At 38.6% G+C, this 20715-nt stretch overlaps 1 protein-coding gene across 2 annotated transcripts in view; it reads right to left on the bottom strand.

Moving 5' to 3' along the window:
• Positions 1–1670: 1670 nt before the first annotated feature.
• CHRFAM7A (CHRNA7 (exons 5-10) and FAM7A (exons A-E) fusion) overlaps positions 1671–20715 on the bottom strand; it is a 38749-nt gene continuing 19704 nt past the window's right edge. For both annotated transcript variants that reach the window (XM_061347518.1, XM_061347519.1), the window contains 8 exons: positions 19018–19062; positions 14435–14544; positions 8885–8964; positions 7561–7728; positions 6979–7173; positions 5583–5669; positions 4813–4922; positions 1671–2254 (listed from right to left, as the gene is read on the bottom strand). In XM_061347518.1, the coding sequence (XP_061203502.1) occupies positions 1736–2254; positions 4813–4922; positions 5583–5669; positions 6979–7173; positions 7561–7728; positions 8885–8964; positions 14435–14544; positions 19018–19062 (1314 nt within the window). In that variant the 3' untranslated portion in view covers positions 1671–1735. The remainder of the gene's footprint in view (positions 2255–4812; positions 4923–5582; positions 5670–6978; positions 7174–7560; positions 7729–8884; positions 8965–14434; positions 14545–19017; positions 19063–20715) is intronic.

The raw sequence follows: 20715 nt of genomic DNA, 5'->3' as shown, positions 1-20715 counted from the left end.
GAAAGTACTTCCGTGAGATGTTCACTTCCATGATGGACTGTACCTGTGGTGACTCTGGGCTTGATTTACATGAAATTTGATTCTTCTGCTTTTAGGGTAGCAGGCTCTGAGAAGGAATTGTTTCCTAGGGAGAATAAGCATTCCAATCACTTTATTTTAATTCAGCATAAGAGATAAACTGAGGACTTGAGTTTATTTCACAGTAAAAACATGGTACAACAACAGGCCTCTATTTGCATCTCTGAAGACCTCAGCCAAAGAGTTGGGGTTCTGTAAGGTAAAGCAAGAAGTCAATGGTAAAGTAATCCTCCCCCACATCTTTCACCACTAATATCACTGGTCAGGAATAGTGGTGCACGAGCAAGAGACTAATTCTCAGCTCTTGTGTACACATGAAGATTCAGACCCTGGTATTCTCAGCTCTGCCATTTTCATTAAGCCATCTTGTGAAAACTAAGCATATTTTGATGGGAGAATTTCAGAATCAGAAATAACATAAAGTGATGAACTGTTAGTTTTGCTTTTGCAAATGTTTGTCTAGACTTAAGAGAATTTGTATTTAAGTCTTAACCTCTCCTTTGATGTATATGCAGTGTCTATATATATATATATATAGTTCATAGTTTATATCAGACCCAAGAAAGCCTTATTATTCATTAGTGCTCTTTGGATGATAAACTGAGCAGAAAAGGTGAAGTTTTCTTGTAAAGACACATTATGGTGACTTAACAGAAGGAAGTCTATGAAAGATTAAGCATACAACAGATCAAACTCTTTTTTAATTCAAACCTTGATCCCAGGATTTAACGGCTTCTTCATTTATGCTTTTGCCTGTACAAGACACTGAGTGTCACTTTTCCACACTGAAATACGATTAATAGTAGAGAGACAAGTGTGTGGTTTAGCTTATTTTTTCCTGAGGGTTTTCTGTGAGTTTGGGGTTGTTTTGTTTTTGTTTTGGTTGGTTTGTTGCTTTGGGTTGGTTTTTTTTAACAAGTGACAGTAAAGGCATCCTTCCTTTCTTTTTGATGGTTAAAAAGGTCATCAGTTGAAAGAATGCCTTTCTGGGAGAAGGAAGAAGTAGTAAACACTCCAGAAATGACTGTGAAGCCTGCTTAAGAATTCAGGCCAAACATGTAGGTCAAATCTAGAAAGATATAGAAGGACAAGTTATGTGGTGTATAATTTTAACTCTCAGGTTTCTGGTATGTCTGGAAAATGCATGGAGGGAGTTAAGGTTCTAACTGGTTATGAGTGAGCGGGAGAGCTACATACCACAACTCAATCAGAAGCAGTAGCTGAAAAGCAAACTATTTCTCCTTTTCTCTCTTTAGTTTGAGCTTCCATTTGGATTTAATCCTCTCCTAAATACAAGTGTTTACAATCGCTCATTCAAGTAGGACCACTTTCTATCTTTTATAACCAGGTCTGGAAGAAGTGACATTTCTGGCATTGCCTACCTGTTATTTTGTAACAGCCAGTTCAAAAATATGTAAAAGATGGTAGAGCAAAAACCATGTCCTTCTGAAGGGACTTCCAGATACTGCATCGGTCCCACAGAAGAGTGGTCAGAGGAGCTGTGCAAGGGCAGCCCAGGGAGAAATCCTTGGTGGGGGGGGCCGTAAAAGAAAGCGTAGAATGAGAAGCAGTATACTCAAAAACAAGCAAGCAAAGAGAAAACCCCACTCTTATTTGCTACATATCATACTTCAGAGAATCAGATTGTAGTTAGGAGTTAAGCAAAATCTTTAGACACAGCCTCCACAAAGTTTGGTGCTGACATTAAAATACCAATTGTACAAATGATTGTGAAGACTGAAAAAGCCATCAAGCAGAGCCGATCCACTACAGAGGCTGCAAACTTCCATTCACTACAAATGGCTTCCTCTTCATCCTGGTCTCTGAATCGGTTTGCAATGTACCTGACCTCTTCCAAGATCTTAGCCAAATCTGGGTCACCTTCAGAGGGATGGCCACTGTGCAGCAGGTTTTCTTCATCTGTTGGTGAGCAGGTCATCCTCCCACAGATCACCCCTGAATCAGTGGTAGGTGTGCAGTGAACCCCTTCCAGCCCCCTGAACCCAATGTATAGCATATTCCCATTACTGGATTGCTGGGCACTCAGAGTGTTCATCTCCACACTTGATAGGCTGCCTCGGCGCTGATTATGTTGACAGGCAGGACGCACTTTGTCTTCCCCTGGTCTTTTCATCCTCAGAAACCAAGCACACCAATTGAGAAGGATGATTCTTGTCTGAAAGAAAATTGTTGAGAATAAGCATCTCTTCATATAGCCACTGTCCTTGTGCACTATTGGTATTTTTGCAGCCTGGGTGACTGGTTGGTCCACGGTCTCTGCTTAGTCTGTGCAGGAGTTCTAGAAAATAGCACCAGACTTTTCCAGCTGATTAATTTGCCCACCATGGAGGCTGCTTTCTTAATTCTAGTAGTGCTATTGATTGTCTCAGGCTAACTTTTCGCTAAAGATGGGAGTCTCTGTAGTGTTGAGTTCTCCTTACACTTAAGTAGGAACATGATGGCCTTTTCCACCTTTACTAGAAACCATGAACTAAAAGAAAACCCACTTACTGAAGAACAGTTACTTTATAATAGTCTTAATAGTACTGCTTTAGACTGTGGTCAATAAATTACAACTCTTTCACTTGTATTTATGCTCTAATATAAAATTCACATGACATTACTGTTTGGAGGGGGCTGTTAAAACAGATGCTAAAATGGACTGGGCCAAGCCACCAAGCTTTACAATGAGTCTCTTCTCACATTGTTTTCACGACAGGTGATTACAGATTCTAGAAAACAGATCTGTAGCTATCATAAAGATCGAAAAATTACTTTAAAAAAAAAAAGTATTCTGTAAATTTAATCAATGTGTATCATTTTACTGTTTTCAAATTGCCTTAATCCAGCCTTACAGAAAGTGCAGACAAGCCAGAGACTGTTCCAGTTCAGATGCAAGCTTCTGTTATTTATTTCAATCAGATTTTAAGAGCTCATTCCACTGTTTCTTTTCCAGAGCACTAATGAAATACTATTGTTTCATATAATGTGCAAATCCTTCACTGTAATTAATATTAAATTTGGTCCATTTATTCCGACTATGGATTGCCACTCAGACTTGATAATATATCCAGGCAAGCATCCCAACCAGAGACAGATCCTGTCCTCTTACTCTATTTACACTGTCTAGCTTCACCAAGAAGGATAATATTCGTTAGCTGAGAGCTTGATCCAAAATCCACTGGTATCCAAATAATGTTTAATGATCTTCAGCTTCTCAACACTAAAGCTCCCTCCTCAACCTCAAGTACTCTGCTCTCTCAGGATGTTTGGCTCAGTACTAAACATTTGTCCCTTTTAGGTCATCAAACATACATATGAAGATATACACCATCGATTCTCTTAATTGAAATTTATTTTAAAGTCACTACCCAGAACAGGTCAGGGAATATCTCATTATCTCTTGTCTGCAGGGCACTACTGTATGCAATAATACCTCATTGTTCTAGACAGAAAAAAAGAGAAAGGTCTTTCCATTTGCAGTGATGCCTAATGCTGCCATGAGCTGGGTGAAGTCAGGAAAAGTGGACAGTTAGCTAATGATGCGCATCAGTATTTAGTAATCTAGTATCAGCATAATGTTCTTTGTGAAAACAATCATTCATAGAAGTACATTATAAAAAGAATCATAATGCACAGAAAAAGACTTTACTGATGTTCTTGACCAGAGATATAAAGATGAGGATTTTCAGAGCAAGCTTCAGTTCTGCTTTAACAGCCATCTTTAACAAGTGCTTTTTAGGCTGATGATGTTTTTGGACATACAGCAGCTAAATACAAAGCAGCTGCGCAATTGCATCTTGAGGATGGTGTATTTCATGCATTTAAATTATCCATCAGTACCTTCCTCTTTCCTTCTACTTGTTTTACTTTTGATATTTGCAGCTTATTTGAAAAGCACCTTCATTTACATATTTAGTTTTTAGCAAAATCCTGAGTTGCTTCTAGCTGTTATGAGAGAGATTCTGAATGTATAAGCAAGTTGAGGTATATTCATTCTCTAACACACACGCACTGTAAGAAGCCAACCACGCAAAACATATCAGGACATCTCATTTCTGGTAAAACTACTTTTCAAAACAAAACATTTAGGAAGCATTTATATGTTTTTTAAAGTAAGAATCAAACATGGGACACAAGCTGCTATATTGCTTATTCGATCAGGACATTTGTGCAGTTGTTCTCCTGCGACCCCACTTGCAGTACTGTGTACAGTTCTGGTGTCCTCAACATAAGAAGGACATGGAACTGTTGGAGCAAGTCCAGAGGAGGGCCATGATGATGATAAGGGGACTGGAGCACCTCCTGTATGAAGACAGGCTGAGAAAGTTGGGGCTGTTCAGCCTGGAGTAGGCTGCGTGGAGACCTCATAGCAGCCTTCCATATCTGAAGGTGGCCTACAAGGATCTTGGAGAGGGACTCTTCATCAGGGACTGTAGCGATAGGACAAGGGGGAATGGGTTTAAACTTAAACAGGAATAGTTCAGGTTAGTTAATAAGGAAAAAGTTCTTTACTGTGAAGGTAGTGAGGCACTGGAACAGATTGCCCAAAGAAGTGGTAAATGCTCCATCCCTGTCAGTGTTCAAGGCCAGGTTGGACAGAGCCTACAGGAACCTGTGTGTGAGGTGTCCCTGCCCATGGCAGGGGGTCTGGAACTAGATGATCTTAAGGTCCTCTCCAACCCATCTCCAAACTATTCTATGATTCTATAATGAATGAAAATCAAACCTTACCCATTTTGGCATTTTCCCCCCATCTGGATCATGATGATGGTATTGTAGAACAACAACGGTGACAATAACAGAAAGACCAACAATAATCATAGTGCTGGCAAAATACTGAGCTGCAAAATAAACAGATAATTACAGCCATATACTTCAGCTGATATTGCTTTGTAGCAATAAGGGATGTTTATATACATGCATACATAGTGTTCTTTTTCTAGTGTAATGATACACGTGCTACTTCGGCTACTTATGAGAGATTTCTCAAAACTAGAAAGGACAGCCATTATTTTGAGAGGATAGCCAGCTTGCAGTACTGGCTCTGTGGAACTAAGCACCTGCCTTTTCTGAGCAACCTTGAAAAAAACTGTCCTCTAATTTTCTTTCACCAGCATTGTAGAGACTGGCTAGTACTTCTTTTGAGAAGTTTCTCGTTCTGTTTGAGCAATTACAGTGGGAAGATTTACCCATGGTTAGCTCTGTATTCCTAATGTCTGACCAATGGTGTCAAAACTGCAACAACTTCTAGAGAAAACCAATTCGCTTATGCTTTCCTACAAGACACATAGGTTCTCTGTTTTGTTCAGAGGAGAGAGCATGGACATTCTGTAGGGGATCACACCCACAATGGCATCTTATGAGCTGGCCACATTTCTCTAATTCAGTTGCAGTAGGCCATTATACAGGTAGTTATTTGCCTTATTGCTGGCCTTCATGCAAAGTCACTGCACCTCATTTGACAAAGATATGAAAGTGAATAAAAGCAGTAGTGAGCTTACCGATTAAGGGCACAGAATCAGATGTTGCTGGCATAATTTCAGCCACAAGTAACATGAAGACAGTGAGAGACAATAAAACTGTTATACCTGAAAGAGAAACATGACATAACATTAGATTGGTAGCCTGTAATCACAAAGCTGTAAGAAGCAGCAAATGAATCTAAAGGAGTGCCCTTTGCAAGATGCATTCCCACTGTTACCTTTGGACCATCATGTTAGTGGTACTCCTGTCCTTTCTTATACTACCTCAAGTTCAGGGTAGCAGTACTGTCAAACTAGTACTGGTGCTTGCAGAGATGTACATATTTTTAGATCCTTGTAACTGTTCAGCTTTTATCACAATTTGTTAATTAGCTGAGGTAAATCAAAGTAATTCTTGCTGCTTGCTTGTTTTAGAAACATGGTGTGATTTTGAGTACTTGAACATATGACACCTGATTAATTGGCGTAGAAGCTACAGGTGGTGGTGCAATACATCATCTTCCTGAAAGATTTGCTGTCTTGGACAGACTTTGATCTCTTTTGATATTAGCTGTTGGATTCTGCACTTGGCTATTCCCAAGCAGTCCTTTCTGTTGATTTTTGGAATTTGACTTCTGTTGCCCGGTGATGAGTTCCCCTCTTCTGGAATAAGACTTCACTCTTTTCTCAGGACTAGTTGTAATTAATAAGGAGCCATTCATTGTCAGTTGGAAAAGGATTTAGGAATAAATAATTAATCTTAAAATATGGGGAAGGACTTGATTAGGGAGCCTCTACTCAGTTAAACCACATTCTGGACAAAGGTCAATTTTGTTTCTACCTTTTAACAGTTACATCCGCTTAGGCAAAGCCAGTGCATTTCCAGGTTTGTATGAGGCAAAAAAGAGGCACGAACTTCCATCTTAAGGATCAAGTACTTAAAGTCATCATATGTGATTCACAAACCGATGGTTCAGTTTAAATTCACTATCACAGTTATAATAGTAGCAGTTAGAATCAGTCTTTCTGAGAAGGCAACTTAGGCTCTTAATACAACTCACTATTAAAAGGAAATATTAATAATTCTCTGCTAAAGTGGACAAATGCATATTTGTAAACTTGAGCTTTTCTCAGTGATTGTTGGGGTTTTCTTCAGTAAATAAATGTCAAAAAAAAAATGAAACCCTGCTTCTTAAGAAAGGTAGTCAGAAACTGCAGCAGGTAGTCATGTTTCCCCATTTCATAACTTCAGTGTACCCTAAGCTGAGAGTAAGGGTTAAGCATCACACAGCTTCACCAACAGTAAAAATGGCTCTGTAGCCAGAATACGGCACACAAGGTATTTTCCCTTGCCTACTAAGAGTATTTAAAAAACTTTCAAAAGGGCAACTTCTTTTGGTTTGGTCATATTTACAATATCCTGTTAAGGATTTACCTAGTGAGATCTTTTCTCCTGAGTCTGCTGGAAGCAGAAAAACTAACAAAGCAAGTGCTGATATCAGTACACAAGGAATAAGAAGATTGAGTCCATAATAGAGAGTCCTACGTCTCATAGTTACTGTGAATGTTACATCTGGGTATGGTTCTTTACAGCATTCATAAAAACTCTCAGTTCTTTTCCCAGGAACTCCTGTGTAGGAGGGAAGAGGAAGAAAAATATAAATTAATGTGAATAAACTGTATATTATGTAGCGATTGTTTTTAAAATGGATATACGTTTTTTCTAAATGCTAAATTTCACTATAGGTAATACTGCTTTAAGATTAATTCCCAATCAAATAGTTTGTGTCAGGTAATAAAAGAAAATTGGATAAAAGATACTGAATTCAAGTGACAGTTTCATCCTCTACTTTTTTAATGTTGATTTTCATCTTACACCTGTTCTCAGTGTCAAATGTTACTAGCTGAATAAGTTATTAATTTAATTTCTGTCTTCATTTCCCAATCTATTTAATTAATTTCAGCAGTGGAGATAAGGCTGCAGTTTCACAGGCTAAATAAGAAATCAAGAGCTTACCTACTAAATCCCACTCTCCATTTGAAATATAACCAGATATATCTGCTTCTTGCATTTGTAAGTCCAAGGACCAGCCTCCATAAGTCCAGGATCCAAACTTCAGGTTACACTTCTGAACATCAAAAGGAAACCAGCGCACATCTATGTAGCATGAGCTTTTAAATATGCCTAGATTGGATTTTAAACAAGAACACTTAATTTAAGAGCTTGTTCCACATAATTTCATGTAAATTTTGTAACCAGACCTTGTTCTACGTTTCACCCTGTGTTTTTCACTTGTAAAGCATACTTAATCTCAGTTATGCCTTGACATATGAATAGCAAAAGTTAGTCACAGAAAAGGAAAAGAACCATTAACATGTTGATGTTATAAACTATTTTTTTTTAACTACATTTTCATTTAGCACATGGTAGGACAATATTTAGAGAAAAGCTCAGATTTCTAGATACTGTATTTCAGGAAGAAATGAAGCAGAATATTCAATCTGTTTCTCCTATTTCTTTTAATGAATAAAATAAATCCTAAAAAATGTTTTGCTATCTTGTTAGGTATACATGATCTTGATTTATTGAGGAAAGCTAGCTTCTTTTTTTTTCACTTGTTGAGTCAGGCCCTGACATTTGGCAGCTTTCATAATTGAGTTGAAAAACCCCACCAAAAGGAAGATCTTAAATCGAAATAACAACAGGCAACTGCCTGAAATCCTCTGGGGATCTTAAATAGAAAAAACTACTTTGTCTGGAAAGCACGCAGCGTTATTGCTGTAGTTTCTAAAATTCAGATTCTAGGATAAGTTAATTCTAATTATGCCAGTTGAGTTTAGGAATAGAAACAGTACTCCACTGCTGATATCAAGTAAATATCAAACACACTCTTTTCAGACTAACAGTGTATTGATGAAGCACCCAGCAGATCACTTCAAATAGAAGACGCATCCAAGATGTTACTGAGCATCTTACTGTAAAGTTAACATGTTACTAAAAGAGCCAGCTAAATTAATGAAATGATTTTTTAGTAAGAAGCATTACCATGCCTTTAAGAAACAATGTCTTTTAATATTGAGGGCTTTTATTTTTTATCTTCTTTCATACTTCCACACTTCTGAAATAGTGCATTATGACAGAAGAATTCACAGATTTAAAATAAACATGTACTTTTTATGGTGTTTTTCATACAAAGGTATTAACCATTTAATTCATAATGCATCTAGGCTTAACTAGATCAGATGATGCTAGCTAGATAAATACCAGAGAATTAATGTGACATTTGAAACCACACCATACATACGAAGTTACCAAAATTTATGACATGGAAAGAGCCTACCTGGTGGCAGATATTGGCAATGTCCTGAAGAATTGACTAAAACATTAGTGTGAAACGTAGCATCAAATCTTTCATCAGCACTAGAACAGGGAAGAAATAAAATGGGTTATAAGTTCTTTGAGTGGCTGAAGACTATCTGAGACAAATCCATTCTTCATAGAAGGATTATTTCACCCCCATAACTTGACAGCTTTTCTCCTGACACCAGACTTTTGTGACCTCAGATACTGATAATATTAGATTTGCACCTGACAAACAACTGCAAGTGAAGGTAAGCCACCTCATTGCTGCTTACCTATCCCACTACATTCATTACAGTGCCTGGGTTCTTACTGATTTCCATTGGAAAGTAAGTGCTTTTTAAATACTTCCCAAGCACCTATATAGAGAAAACTCTGTTTTTGCTGTCTATATGAAAAGCAATTAATGACTACATGGATACTACAGTGTCTCATCCTACCCCTTTGCATGTGTGAACACTATTACTACGTGGCATGCCTAAGACAGTTTAATGCAGCTTCAGCCTTCATTGTCTGTTTCAGAACCCACAAACTGGGTTCAGCAATAAAAGAAACCACATTAGAGGTGTCATGTAATAGTGCTGGCCAGGACTGGCGCAGTGTGCCTTTTTGAAGTCTCTAGGAAAGAATCATGTTACTTGCAGAGTGCTTCAAATTATGAATTGGCAGCTCCTGCCAGGGAGCATCAGAGCTACAGCTGACAATACGACACAGGAATTTACTAGGCACTAAAATGTTAAGAACTTCTAGATGGGAAACACCCCATTTTTCAATGTTTAGATGATGAAATAAAGTTGAGTAAGTTTGCTGAATTAAATCACTCTATGAAACATGTTTTCTCAGCATTGCAGTGGATGTATACTCGGATAGTATGGTGCCCTCTTTCACAGTTCCGATTTACTACAGCAGGTCTTTATGGTAAGGTATTACAGATTCTGATCTGCACATCTTTGAAAGTTTGGGACCTAGATATTCAAGAAATTGTCAGAGTTATTGAAATTGGTGCCTACGTTAAATTGCACAGAACGTATTGGGAAGGTTCTAGCAGTGAATGATCATAGCATCTCAAAATTATTTCAGGGACAGCTGTGTTGAGTTCATGCCTGATCATGGACGTGGGCTCCCTTCTTGGGCTTTCATTTGTGCAGTGGAGAAGTGAAATAGAAAACAGGCTACTGTATTTTGTTGTACTGTTTGTAGTTTCCAAACAGTCACTTTGTGGGGACTGGTTGGCACACAGGGCAAATACCGTGCCAACTGCTCTTGGGCAGGGCAAAGGAGGTTGCGCGAGCCTCAATGTCTGTGCTTCTGTTGACCCAAAAACCTGTGTTGTCTCTAGGCTGATTTGAACATGACAAGATTCTGATAGCCTGTTTGCCTACTAGCGGTTCTGTATCTCATGATTTTCTGATCACCTAAAACATCACCAGAAAAACGCAGTAAGAATCTGAGAGGGGGAGAAAGTGAAATAATCCTATTTCTAGCAGAAAATCAAGTAGAATAATAACTGGCATGTTTTTTCCAGCAGGAAAACCCTTATTGAAATAGTCTTTTTTTTTTAAAGAGAACTTTAATATTTGAGCTATTCTGGTGCAAATTTTGTATCTTTCATATAAAGCAATCATTATTTTAGTCATTGTCACTTTGCATTTGATTTATTCCTTATGTATTTGAAGAAATTAACTTTAAAAAGTATCTGGGCATGTCTGTGATATATGCAGACAAGAAAAAAACTAAATGCAAATAAGTTACTTGCTCATCTGGAGTTGCACTTTTTACTGTGGTGAGCAGAAGTCCCACAGTGTTGAAAAGCTTACAACTATTTAATTTGAACTCTGAAGACAAGCAGAAAAGTCTAAATATCATGTATGTAGCACAAATGGATTCTAGCATATTGAGGGGAAAAGACAATTTGATTCAAGGCAGGCCACTCTCCTTTAGCTTCACAGCTCATGGCTGGGTTCTCTGAGTTCATGTTGCAGCTTCTCTTCCACTCTGAGCACTAATTGTTCTCCCTCCTCGTTTTGGTTGTCTGTTTTCATGACATTTGTAAGAAACTGTTACTGCGAAGATCTCTACCAATTGCACTGCTAAATTTGGCAGACATGGATTCAGAGGATATTGGGAAAAGGGGCAGCAAGAAAGACCATACAAATGCATGTATTCACACAGGTGTGCATGCGTGCATGTGCACAAGTGATCAAGAAACTAGGATTCATTTCCATGTGACTGTGCTTTTTCTAAGACATTCTTTAAAGAACATCAAGAGGTACACAGACTCAAATATGAAATTCTTCTTTCTGAAAAAGGAGCATATGTGTTTTTCTACACTGTGCTTCTAATTGGTTTTGAAGTGCAGTGCTTCAATTAGGAACGCACCAAGTAGCTAAGCCTTTGCTTGATGAAACTTTGGACTCGAATGTAATGATAGAAAACCATTTCTGCTACATCTCTTCTTCAGGGTATAACTGCTTGAAAACACATATTGCCTGCAGTACATTGAGATGACAAAGTAGAATTTTTGTTATTCTGTGAAGTACTGTGTCCAGTTCTGGGCCCCTCAGTTTAAGAAGGACAGGGACCTGCTGGAGAGAGTCCAGCGCAGGGCAACTAAGATGATTAAGGGAGTGGAGCATCTCCCTTATGAGGAAAGACTGAGGGAGCTGGGTCTCTATAGTTTGGAGAAGAGGAGATTAAGGGGTGACCTTATTAGTGTATATAAATATATAAAGGGGGAGTGTCACGAGGATGGAGCCAGGCTCTTCTCAGTGGCAAACAATGAAAGGACAAGGGGTAATGGGTACAAATTGGAGCACAAGAGGTTCCACTTAAACCTGAGAAGAAACTTCTTCTCAGTGAGGGTGACGGAACACTGGAACAGGCTGCCCAGGGAGGTTGTGGAATCTCCTTCTTTGGAGACATTCAAAACCCGCCTGGACACGTTCCTGTGTAACCTTATCTAGGTGTTCCTGCTCCGGCAGGGGGATTGGACTAGATGATCTTTTGAGGTCCCTTCCAATCTCTAACATACTGTGATACTGTGATACTAACCACTATGTGGCCTTAATATTTGGAAAATAATGCCTCCACAAATGTGCACTTATTTAATAAGTCTAGTAAAATTAACAAAATGGGAGAGAGTCCGTACATGACACTAACGCAGTCCTGGAATTTGTGCATAGACCAAGATTTTTTTTGCCTCAGAAAAACTACAGATGAACTGGCCCTGCTCTCTACATTATAGACTGGATGTAAAATTTAATAAAGCTGCCACAGGTTTCTGTGTACTCGGCTGCAGCATGATGTGTAAGGATTTAAAACATAGTGAAACATCCGTTCATTAAAATAAAATGTGAATTTATAGCTCATTAATACCTTTGTAACAGCAGATGCATGTCCCTAGTGAAGTGCATAGAAATTGAAAGTATCTATCTCAAAACACAATGTCACTATAAAAGAATGTCATAACAGTCACAATGCTATTTCATACAGGAATAAGAACTTGTTTTAAATAGCCTTGCTCCCTGACTAATTTCTGAATAAGATTCTGGATTAAATATATGTTTGAAATAGAAACACTGTAGAATAATCACTTCATAACCATGCCATAGTTAATAATCCCAAGAGTCAAAAACCTGTATTAAAAGAAAACTGGTGTTTTATGTTAAGCTATCCCTCTCATTCTGTAATGTGCTTCGGCTACAGTTAGCACATGTATTAATATTACTCATTTCATTTTGGTTATACTTAAATATTGAAGCATAAATCCTCAGATATACTGAAAGTCTCAGGTATGTGATATATGTGAGGAAGAATATTGTCATAATTCATTATTTTGGAATGCTGTTGTACAGTACCAATTTTATGGCATACACTGTATGTAATTCAGCAGGAGATAGGAAATGAATGCCTGAATTGTTGGATTCTCCCAATAATACTGCCATTTATGGAGTCAAGGTAGCTAGGAATAAATGCTCAAGGGAACAATTTTGCATGGAAAAATACATTAAGCAAGATTACTATTACAAAGATAGTTGTCCAGGTTGCATGCTGCTGCACTTCGTGTACAGAGCATTTAAAAGGGCTTCTAGGCTGGTGCATGGAGATTGAGTGCTAATCACCATGCTTAAACAGGAACAAGGATTAGTCTTTACAGACAGTTACCGTAAGTAGTAAGTATGGTGATCGCTAGTGAAGACTACCTCAAATTGTTTAGTATTAACTGTACCTTTGAGAGAAGCACTGCAGCATGCTGTAAGCAAAGCAGTAATGTAGGCCCTAGAGAGAAGTCCTCTGGGTGCTATTACCACATTATTACAATTCAACTGCACCTGTGACAGTGACATTGATCATGATACTGGCAAAAGGGAGTGTAACTGCAGCTGACATATTGGGTACAGCTATTCTCTAGGTCTTGCTGCAACAAAAAGCTCCTGAAGTGGGGAGGGGGAATCGGGTTGATAAACACAGCAGTGATGTCATTTGTAGACATATGGCAGAGAAACAGATGAAAAAAGCCAAAAGGTTCTTGTCATCTGCATGGGCAAAAAATAACAATTTACCCTCACTAATACAAAAATAGGCAGTGCAACATGTACAAAGCAGATGCAAGGTCTTTCTGATACCTGAGGAACAGCACACAGGCCCACAACTGCAGAAAAAGGCAAGCTGTTAAAAGAGTAGATAGGTGTCAGTGCTTTATCTTTTTAAACCAAACAAATTCCACAATGGGAACTACCATATAATGGTGCAGCAAAGAATTTCTCAGTGTCAACCAAACAGTCTGCGTTGGATTGATGGCAGTCTGTCTGAAATGAGCCCAACTCAGAACAGACAGTTTGAAGAGGAGAGCAGTAAATATCCCAGCTATTTTTGTAGCAGAAAGAAAGACTGACACAAAACTGGGCATGGAAAAATGTGAACATAACTTTTTGGCATTTACCCATGCTGCCTCTAGTGGAGCCCAGCCTAAAACCAGACAAGAGTCAAAAGTCAGATTTGAATTCACCAGTAAACATTTAGACCAAAGTATTTAAGAGGAAATTATCACTACATGTACCATTGAACACAGCCAGGAAAGTTTAGTTTTCTAATCATAGAATCCGTGTGTTAGGGTTGGAAAGGACCTTAAGACCTGCCGTGGGCAGGGACACCTCACAGTAGACCATGTTGCCTAAGGCTCTGTCCAGCCCAGTCTTGAGCACTGTCAGGGATGGAGCATTTAACCTCACGAAACCCAACCAGAACGGGTGGTAGGGAGGATGTCGTTGTTTACAGGTATATGCAGACACTTATTTGCGGTATTCCAAAACTTTCCAGGTTTTTTGAAAAGTGTTCCAAACCTAGGCATTTTGAAGAGATGGTTATGTCATTCGTGTTGCCTTATCTTTGCAACTGGACGGTGCTAGGCTCCTTTTCCCATGATAGTTTGGATCAGTTATCTTTTGAGGTCCCTGCCAGCCTGGGCTGTTCTGCGATTCTGTAATTATCTGATCTTCTGTCCGTCCCAATATGAAAAAAGTACGTGTACCTGTTATAGAGAAGAATATCTGGCTTCCAAATCAGTCCATCAGAAAAACGGACATTCTTCACTCCTGGGTATTCAGACACGTTCCATTGTAGATAATGATCTGTCCAGTACTAAGACATGCACAGAAAAAATAAGTTAGGTCACCTCATCCACTGGTTTACTGTAGTTCTCTAGGGACTGGATAGCCTGAAACAATAGGTGGTCTTTTGTTAAAGAGATACTAATAGCTTCAGGCAGTGAGATTTTTGGAAAGGGTGAATCAGACCATCGAGAGCTCAGTGGAAAGCACAAAAGCCTCATGTTCGATTCATACTGCAGTGCACATACAGACTATAAAAGATTTGGGTGCTTGTGTTTTGTTGTTCATTCTGCCTCCAGCGCATGGGATAGAACAGATTTTCTCTTATAACTCATACATTAATTATGTTTATCTTCATAGAAAACTTTATTTTTTGTGGTTGGAAATCCTCGGGTTGTAATAACCTGATTATAGACACGCGGTAGAGCAGCCAACAGTCACTGCTGACAGGGAAAACAGCTGCAATAGCAGAACAGTCAAAACTAACAGAAAAGGTCTTAGCTCTTGTGGTCTGAAGTTAGGCAACCTCTGAAGCAGATGCTCAGCAGCACTGCACTGTCTCACAAAGTTCCTTCTTGGCTGGCACCTACTGCACTGGAGGCATCTCCTCTTTCCATGCTCCTTTCAACCTTGAAACTTGTCCTTGACTACCAGTATAGGCAGGGAGTCTGTCATAGTCAAACCAACAGGTGTTTAGTCTGTGTTTGGCATTGCTGAATCTCAGATATGGTCATATGGTCCTGCACAGTCAGAAACAGAAGCACTGCCCCAAACTCGTATTATCCTGAGAAATACTAGCATTAACTACTGTGTTTTTCTCAAATTGAGGTTGCACTTCACCCCTTACTGAGCAGATAATTTGTCAGGATACAAGGATGGCTACTGTTGTGTGCAAAAGGTATAAATAAGAAAAAAAGTTCTTTTTTTTCCCACAAAATCTATTTTTCCTTATACGATACTTCATTATATTGTGCCTCTGTTTTAATATTATGTTATTTACATTAACTTCATATAGCTGTAGGTATCACATAACTTACAGTGTAAAATTCTCCAGATTTGCTATGCTGTTGCAATTCCAAATGTTAGTCTTTTAAAGGTAAACTTTGAAACGGGTGAGTAAATGTACAGTACTTAGCTCTTCAATGGTCCAGTGGCCCTTGTCAAAATCTTTGACAGATTTTAGGCTCAGAAAATAATCCTAATGGGTATTATGGAGGTAATATTATTGATCATTCTCTATAATTTCTTGCGTTATTGTCACAGGGAAGTTTCAGTATGACACACCAAAGTCTCCTGTTACCCTCACACTGCAGGTATTCAAATTCATTCTTGTACCTCTAAAAGTGTTCATAAATGACTGTTTTGATGCATGCAACCCATCTAGGAGCATTTAGCACAAATCTTTTGTCTAGCTTTTGCCACACAATTTCTTGGTCTGTGCTTCCATGTTTTTCTCATTCATTTTTTGCTATGAATTTGTAGCACTTTTTCACCTGGACAAATTATCTGAGCTGTGTGTTGTTTTTTCCCTTTGCAAATAACAGTTTTTTTACATAAATCTTAAACCAGAATATCTGTTTGGCTTTGTTCATAGATTTTTGTTTTCACTGCCTGCTCCATTCACAGTTCTCTAATTAAACCATGTGTATTGCCCATGCTTGTCTATATACAGTTTCTGTAAGCTGATTAACAACTTCTCAAATTCTTCTTTTTTGAATTTTACATCCATTTGTAGTGAATTGTGTCACATGAGCTTCCTGGTACATGAATATCACTGTATGTTTTACCACTTCATCCTTTGTGCAATGTAGAAGTACTGAGATCCTCATGAGAACTCTTTTTTTACGAAGTCCAGCAATGCAAACAAATACAATATGTAGTTTTGAGGCTGTGGGCTTTTGTTGGCTTTAGGCAGCTCCTTTTCATTTCCAGGAGCTAACAGTACCAGTTGCTGTGAGCAGCCGTGGCAGGGCCAGGGCTGGCAGGCTGCAGGCAGCTGCCACAAAGCTGCAGCTTGGCTTCCTCCCTTCATTTCCATCTGAACTGCCTTGCAATAATTTATAGTGATGTAGCCAATAATTTCTTGTTCTAACTTCTTTTAGGAGTTACCATGGCCAATAGGTAGTAGCATAGGGTGACACTGATTTAAGAACAGTCCAAAGGGTGATAGAAAATTTAGTATTGAAGTCTATATTACAGACAGTGTTAAGCAGATTGTACAGTTGCTTGGTTTAGCTGTGTGAACAGAGTGCTTACCCGTCCAGCTGGACATGAGCTGCCTCATTTTGTTTTGACTATAGAGCTATGATCTCCACTGTAGCTGAAGTACATCTGATGTGGATTAAACTAGCAAACAACTCAAGACAGTTGGGTTAGTATTAATCTGTGTGACAGGGCAAGGCTTCTGCTGTAACTTAGATCAAGTTTAAGATCTTGATACTGAACAGTATTGCCATGGAGATAGTACTCAGGATCAAAGAGTCTGCATGTATAAATACTAGACTTACATTCATCTTTCTCCTAGAATATTTTTTGTACTTAAGTATTTCAGTGGCAATTAAGTAAATTATATTTAGGATGCATCACTGATTATAGACACATACAGATCAAGAAAGACAGTAAAGTGGGAAATTCAGGGGAAAAAAAAAATCAGACCATTTAGCATAAGAAAATGACATATGTTTGCCTTAAGCATGCTTTGATGTGTCTAATATCCCATTATTAGAAAGTTATATGCAAACACATTGCTTTTTTTTTTTAAATGTGTACACAGGCCATGAAGAGTAGCCCTATTCTGTATAGTCATCAAGTGATCTGTTCACTGCAGTCTTAACATGCTCCACATACAGAATGTGTTACAGTGAATAAATCAAAAGAAATACAGAATATATAAAAGAATCAGGAATTTCCTTAGAGGAAAAAGGAAAACAATCTCCAAAAGGATAAGGATGCTGTGGGATAAAAAGGAAGGAAAGTAACTGATAGCTCCTTGAGTATGAATTGTTTTATGTTTTCCTGGTGAGAAGTCATAGCAACTGTTGTCATTGTAGCTCAAAGCCAAAACCATATTATATTTGACAATTTTAATCTTGCTGTACAAGCCTGTAAAATAACACGGGGTGAATGCTTCTTCCATGTTAGCTTTTCTTTGTGAATAAATAGAATAGCCATGCTATCCCTTCTAGATCATCAAAATACTCTTTCATTTGTTTCCTACCACAGTGCAAGAGAGGTGCTCTATAAAAGAATACTTTTAAACTGAACGAGCTGGGTAAAGAACCTGAAAGGTGTAAAGTTTCTGTGGTAGCAACATGGTTATTTTGAATAATAAAACTCTTCTGTAAACCTTTACTTAATCCAAACAGTTGAGTTTCTGTGTTAGAGATGGGAATTCAACCAATGGCGAATGCTCATCCTAGCTGCTGTAGTAAGGAGAAAGCTGCCTGTACCACTCCATCTTTGTAAAGCACAGACTTACAGTAGAAGTATTTTGTGGAAGCATTAGAAGCCCACAGTAGTCAGCATGGTGAAAAGCATCTTGTTAATTCGAAGTCTTAATTTAAACTAATGCAAAAAGATAAGCAATCAACTCAATAAACCTGTGTAGCCTCCTTTGCTCAGGAGGAGCTCGCTCACTAGTTAACCTTCCAGAGAAAAGAAATTCAAAATACTCTCACAAAGTTCTTGAATGTTCTGCCCCATTTATTACAAACATGAGTAAAACTTCTTCTGTCCAGCAATGCCAGCCATGAGTTAATGGGGACAAAGTTCTCTGCTGTGGTATCTAGTGGTGGCAATAGTTACTGTTAATAAGAGAGAATGCGAAATTCTGTGGCAACTATAGCAACTAAGTATTGCAAGAAAAGGTAAAATAAAGCTACTGTTTGAAGAATGAACACCCTATGTGGGCAAAACAAACTGGGAACCCAGGAAAAAGTACAACTTTTTCCCAGCGGCACATTAGAAAACCAATGTTCGTGTACCCATTTTTGTCATGAAACTGAGATAACAGAATTTGGAGAAGAAACATTAAAAAAACCCTTCATGTTCACAGTTAACTTCTGATGACAACCTATGTTTAAAAGACATTTTGAACAGCATGGGAACAGCATGGCCGTTTACATTAAAATCCTTTTGCAGTATCGAGGCAGACAGAAAAGCAAGTAGGATGGCAGAGATTGTTGAAATGAGTGATCAGGCACTTGCACCTACAGTTACTGTATGTGGGACTTTTGGGACACCATTATCTTATGCTAATCAAGAGTTTAGCATGCCTAAATCAACTAAAATGACTTAGTAACTTACTTAGTGTTGTGACTCAAATTCTTCAAGATTTTAGAAATACCTGAAACATCAAGACCTAAATCTCAGCCTTACAGTTTTCCATTCAGCTTAGCTTTGTACACTATGTAGCAAGATACAGAACAAAAGCTTTAAAGTTTCCTAAAATTCATTAAACTGAATGACCAAAGGGGGAAAATGACTACTTTATTTCAAAACTTACCATTTGTAGCCAGACGTTTGTTGTTAATACTTGATTCTTTTCATCCTGGGAGGAAGGAGAAGAAAAAAACCAACCACAGCTTAGTACCATAGGGATAAAACAACACCTGTAAATATATTTGACTGTTACGAAGTAGCCAGTTGTGTTAAGGTACTATTCAAAGCAAAGGGAATCCTTGCTTCTAACTTGCTGCAATAGAAGTCTTCATATGAATTTAATTTATCTTGTATTACCACAGTCAGTCAGACTCTTTCCTGAGAGTATGCTTCTGCCAGACTTTTCCCTGGGGCTCCTTTAATAAGGAGTCTTAAAAGACAAGGCAGATTACAGTAGGGCTTGCCTGTTCCACTTCTGTTAAGAGCAGCCCTCTCACTAATAAACCTTACACACCAGACATAAGCAGGTAGGAGGAAAAATATTGAACAAAGAAAGTGTGACTACGCACAGATGATGTGCATTGAGGTCATATTGAGTAGCTTCTTAACAGGCAAGTAGCACCACTTACATCAGTGGAACAGTACAAAAGGGGTTTTATCAGCTTTACCAGAAAACTGTTGTCAGGGCAGAACATTATTATTCTGCCTGCAACAACTCCTGTTTGAAGGCATTCCCCCTTGCCTCCTGTGACAATTTGATCTCATCTTAATGCTGCAGTTTAATTAAAGAGTATAATTCTGGACTTTTCAGACACAGGAAAACATTGGTGACCTTATTCTGTGGAGATACTTTATCAGTATCCACCTAGGTTGTGTGAAGCTAATGGAATGTACTATATATACTGTCGGCACTATGCATTCTCCAAACTTAAAGCAAAATCCCTCTCCTAAACACCAGTCTAAGCTTCATTAACAGTCTAAGGAAGTGTCATTGCAAGTTTCAGTCACCTGTGCAGCAGCAGCTATCAGAGGTGCTAATATGTCTAGACCTCATTAGCTGAATGGCACGTACTCCTGCATGGTTAGATTCTGAGTTAAACTCACATTCTACTCTCATTGTGATCTCTTTCGACTCATGAATGGCCCCAGTGTTAGATTAGTGATGTTTCAGAAATTCCCTTTTCAGTAGCAGGAAGATTGTACTAAAAAGCGGAGTGCTGATGCTTGAGCTAATGATATACCATGGAGATGTATTTTGAATCCCTGAGCCCACATCATAGTCAGATGAACTATTTTAGGAGTATCAGAAAGGAACTCTACTTTCAGTCAACACACATCACAGAACCAGGCTAGAGAGCCATCACTGAGAGTTGAACTAGCAGAGCTGAGGGGAGCAGCAGACTTTTAATCCAGCTGTGCTGCTGGCAGAATGATTCAGTGCCTGCCACTGCAGGCAGCTGGGCACATGGCAGAGCCGTCGCAGGTTTGCCTGCAGGAGGCTGCAGACCTATTCTGAAAGCTGAGTTATTCCTCAGTGTGATCTTTCACTCAAAACTAGCACACAGAGGGTAGCCTGAGAGCACTGACTCAAAAGCAGCTTGCACACTGAAGACAAGAACAAAAAGAAGATGGCCCATGCTGTTTTCCTGGTGTTTCTTTCTGTTACCTTAAGCATTTAGAGTCTGAAAGAGTGATTTTGAACAAAATAACTCCCACTTGGAGCACTATATTTAAAGTTCCACTGGTGTTTGAATCATAAATCCCATCATTGCTCCTCAGCTCTAAGGACTCTGCTGCATGCAGAAACTTGGTTTATAGTGGT

This window comes from Neopsephotus bourkii, unplaced genomic scaffold (assembly GCF_033783945.1).
Source record: "Neopsephotus bourkii isolate Nb327-2 ecotype Australia unplaced genomic scaffold, CSIRO-AGI_Nbou_v1 NB_318, whole genome shotgun sequence".
NCBI classification, from domain to species: Eukaryota; Metazoa; Chordata; class Aves; order Psittaciformes; family Psittacidae; genus Neopsephotus; species Neopsephotus bourkii.
This window is presented reverse-complemented; position numbering and strand designations above follow the sequence as displayed.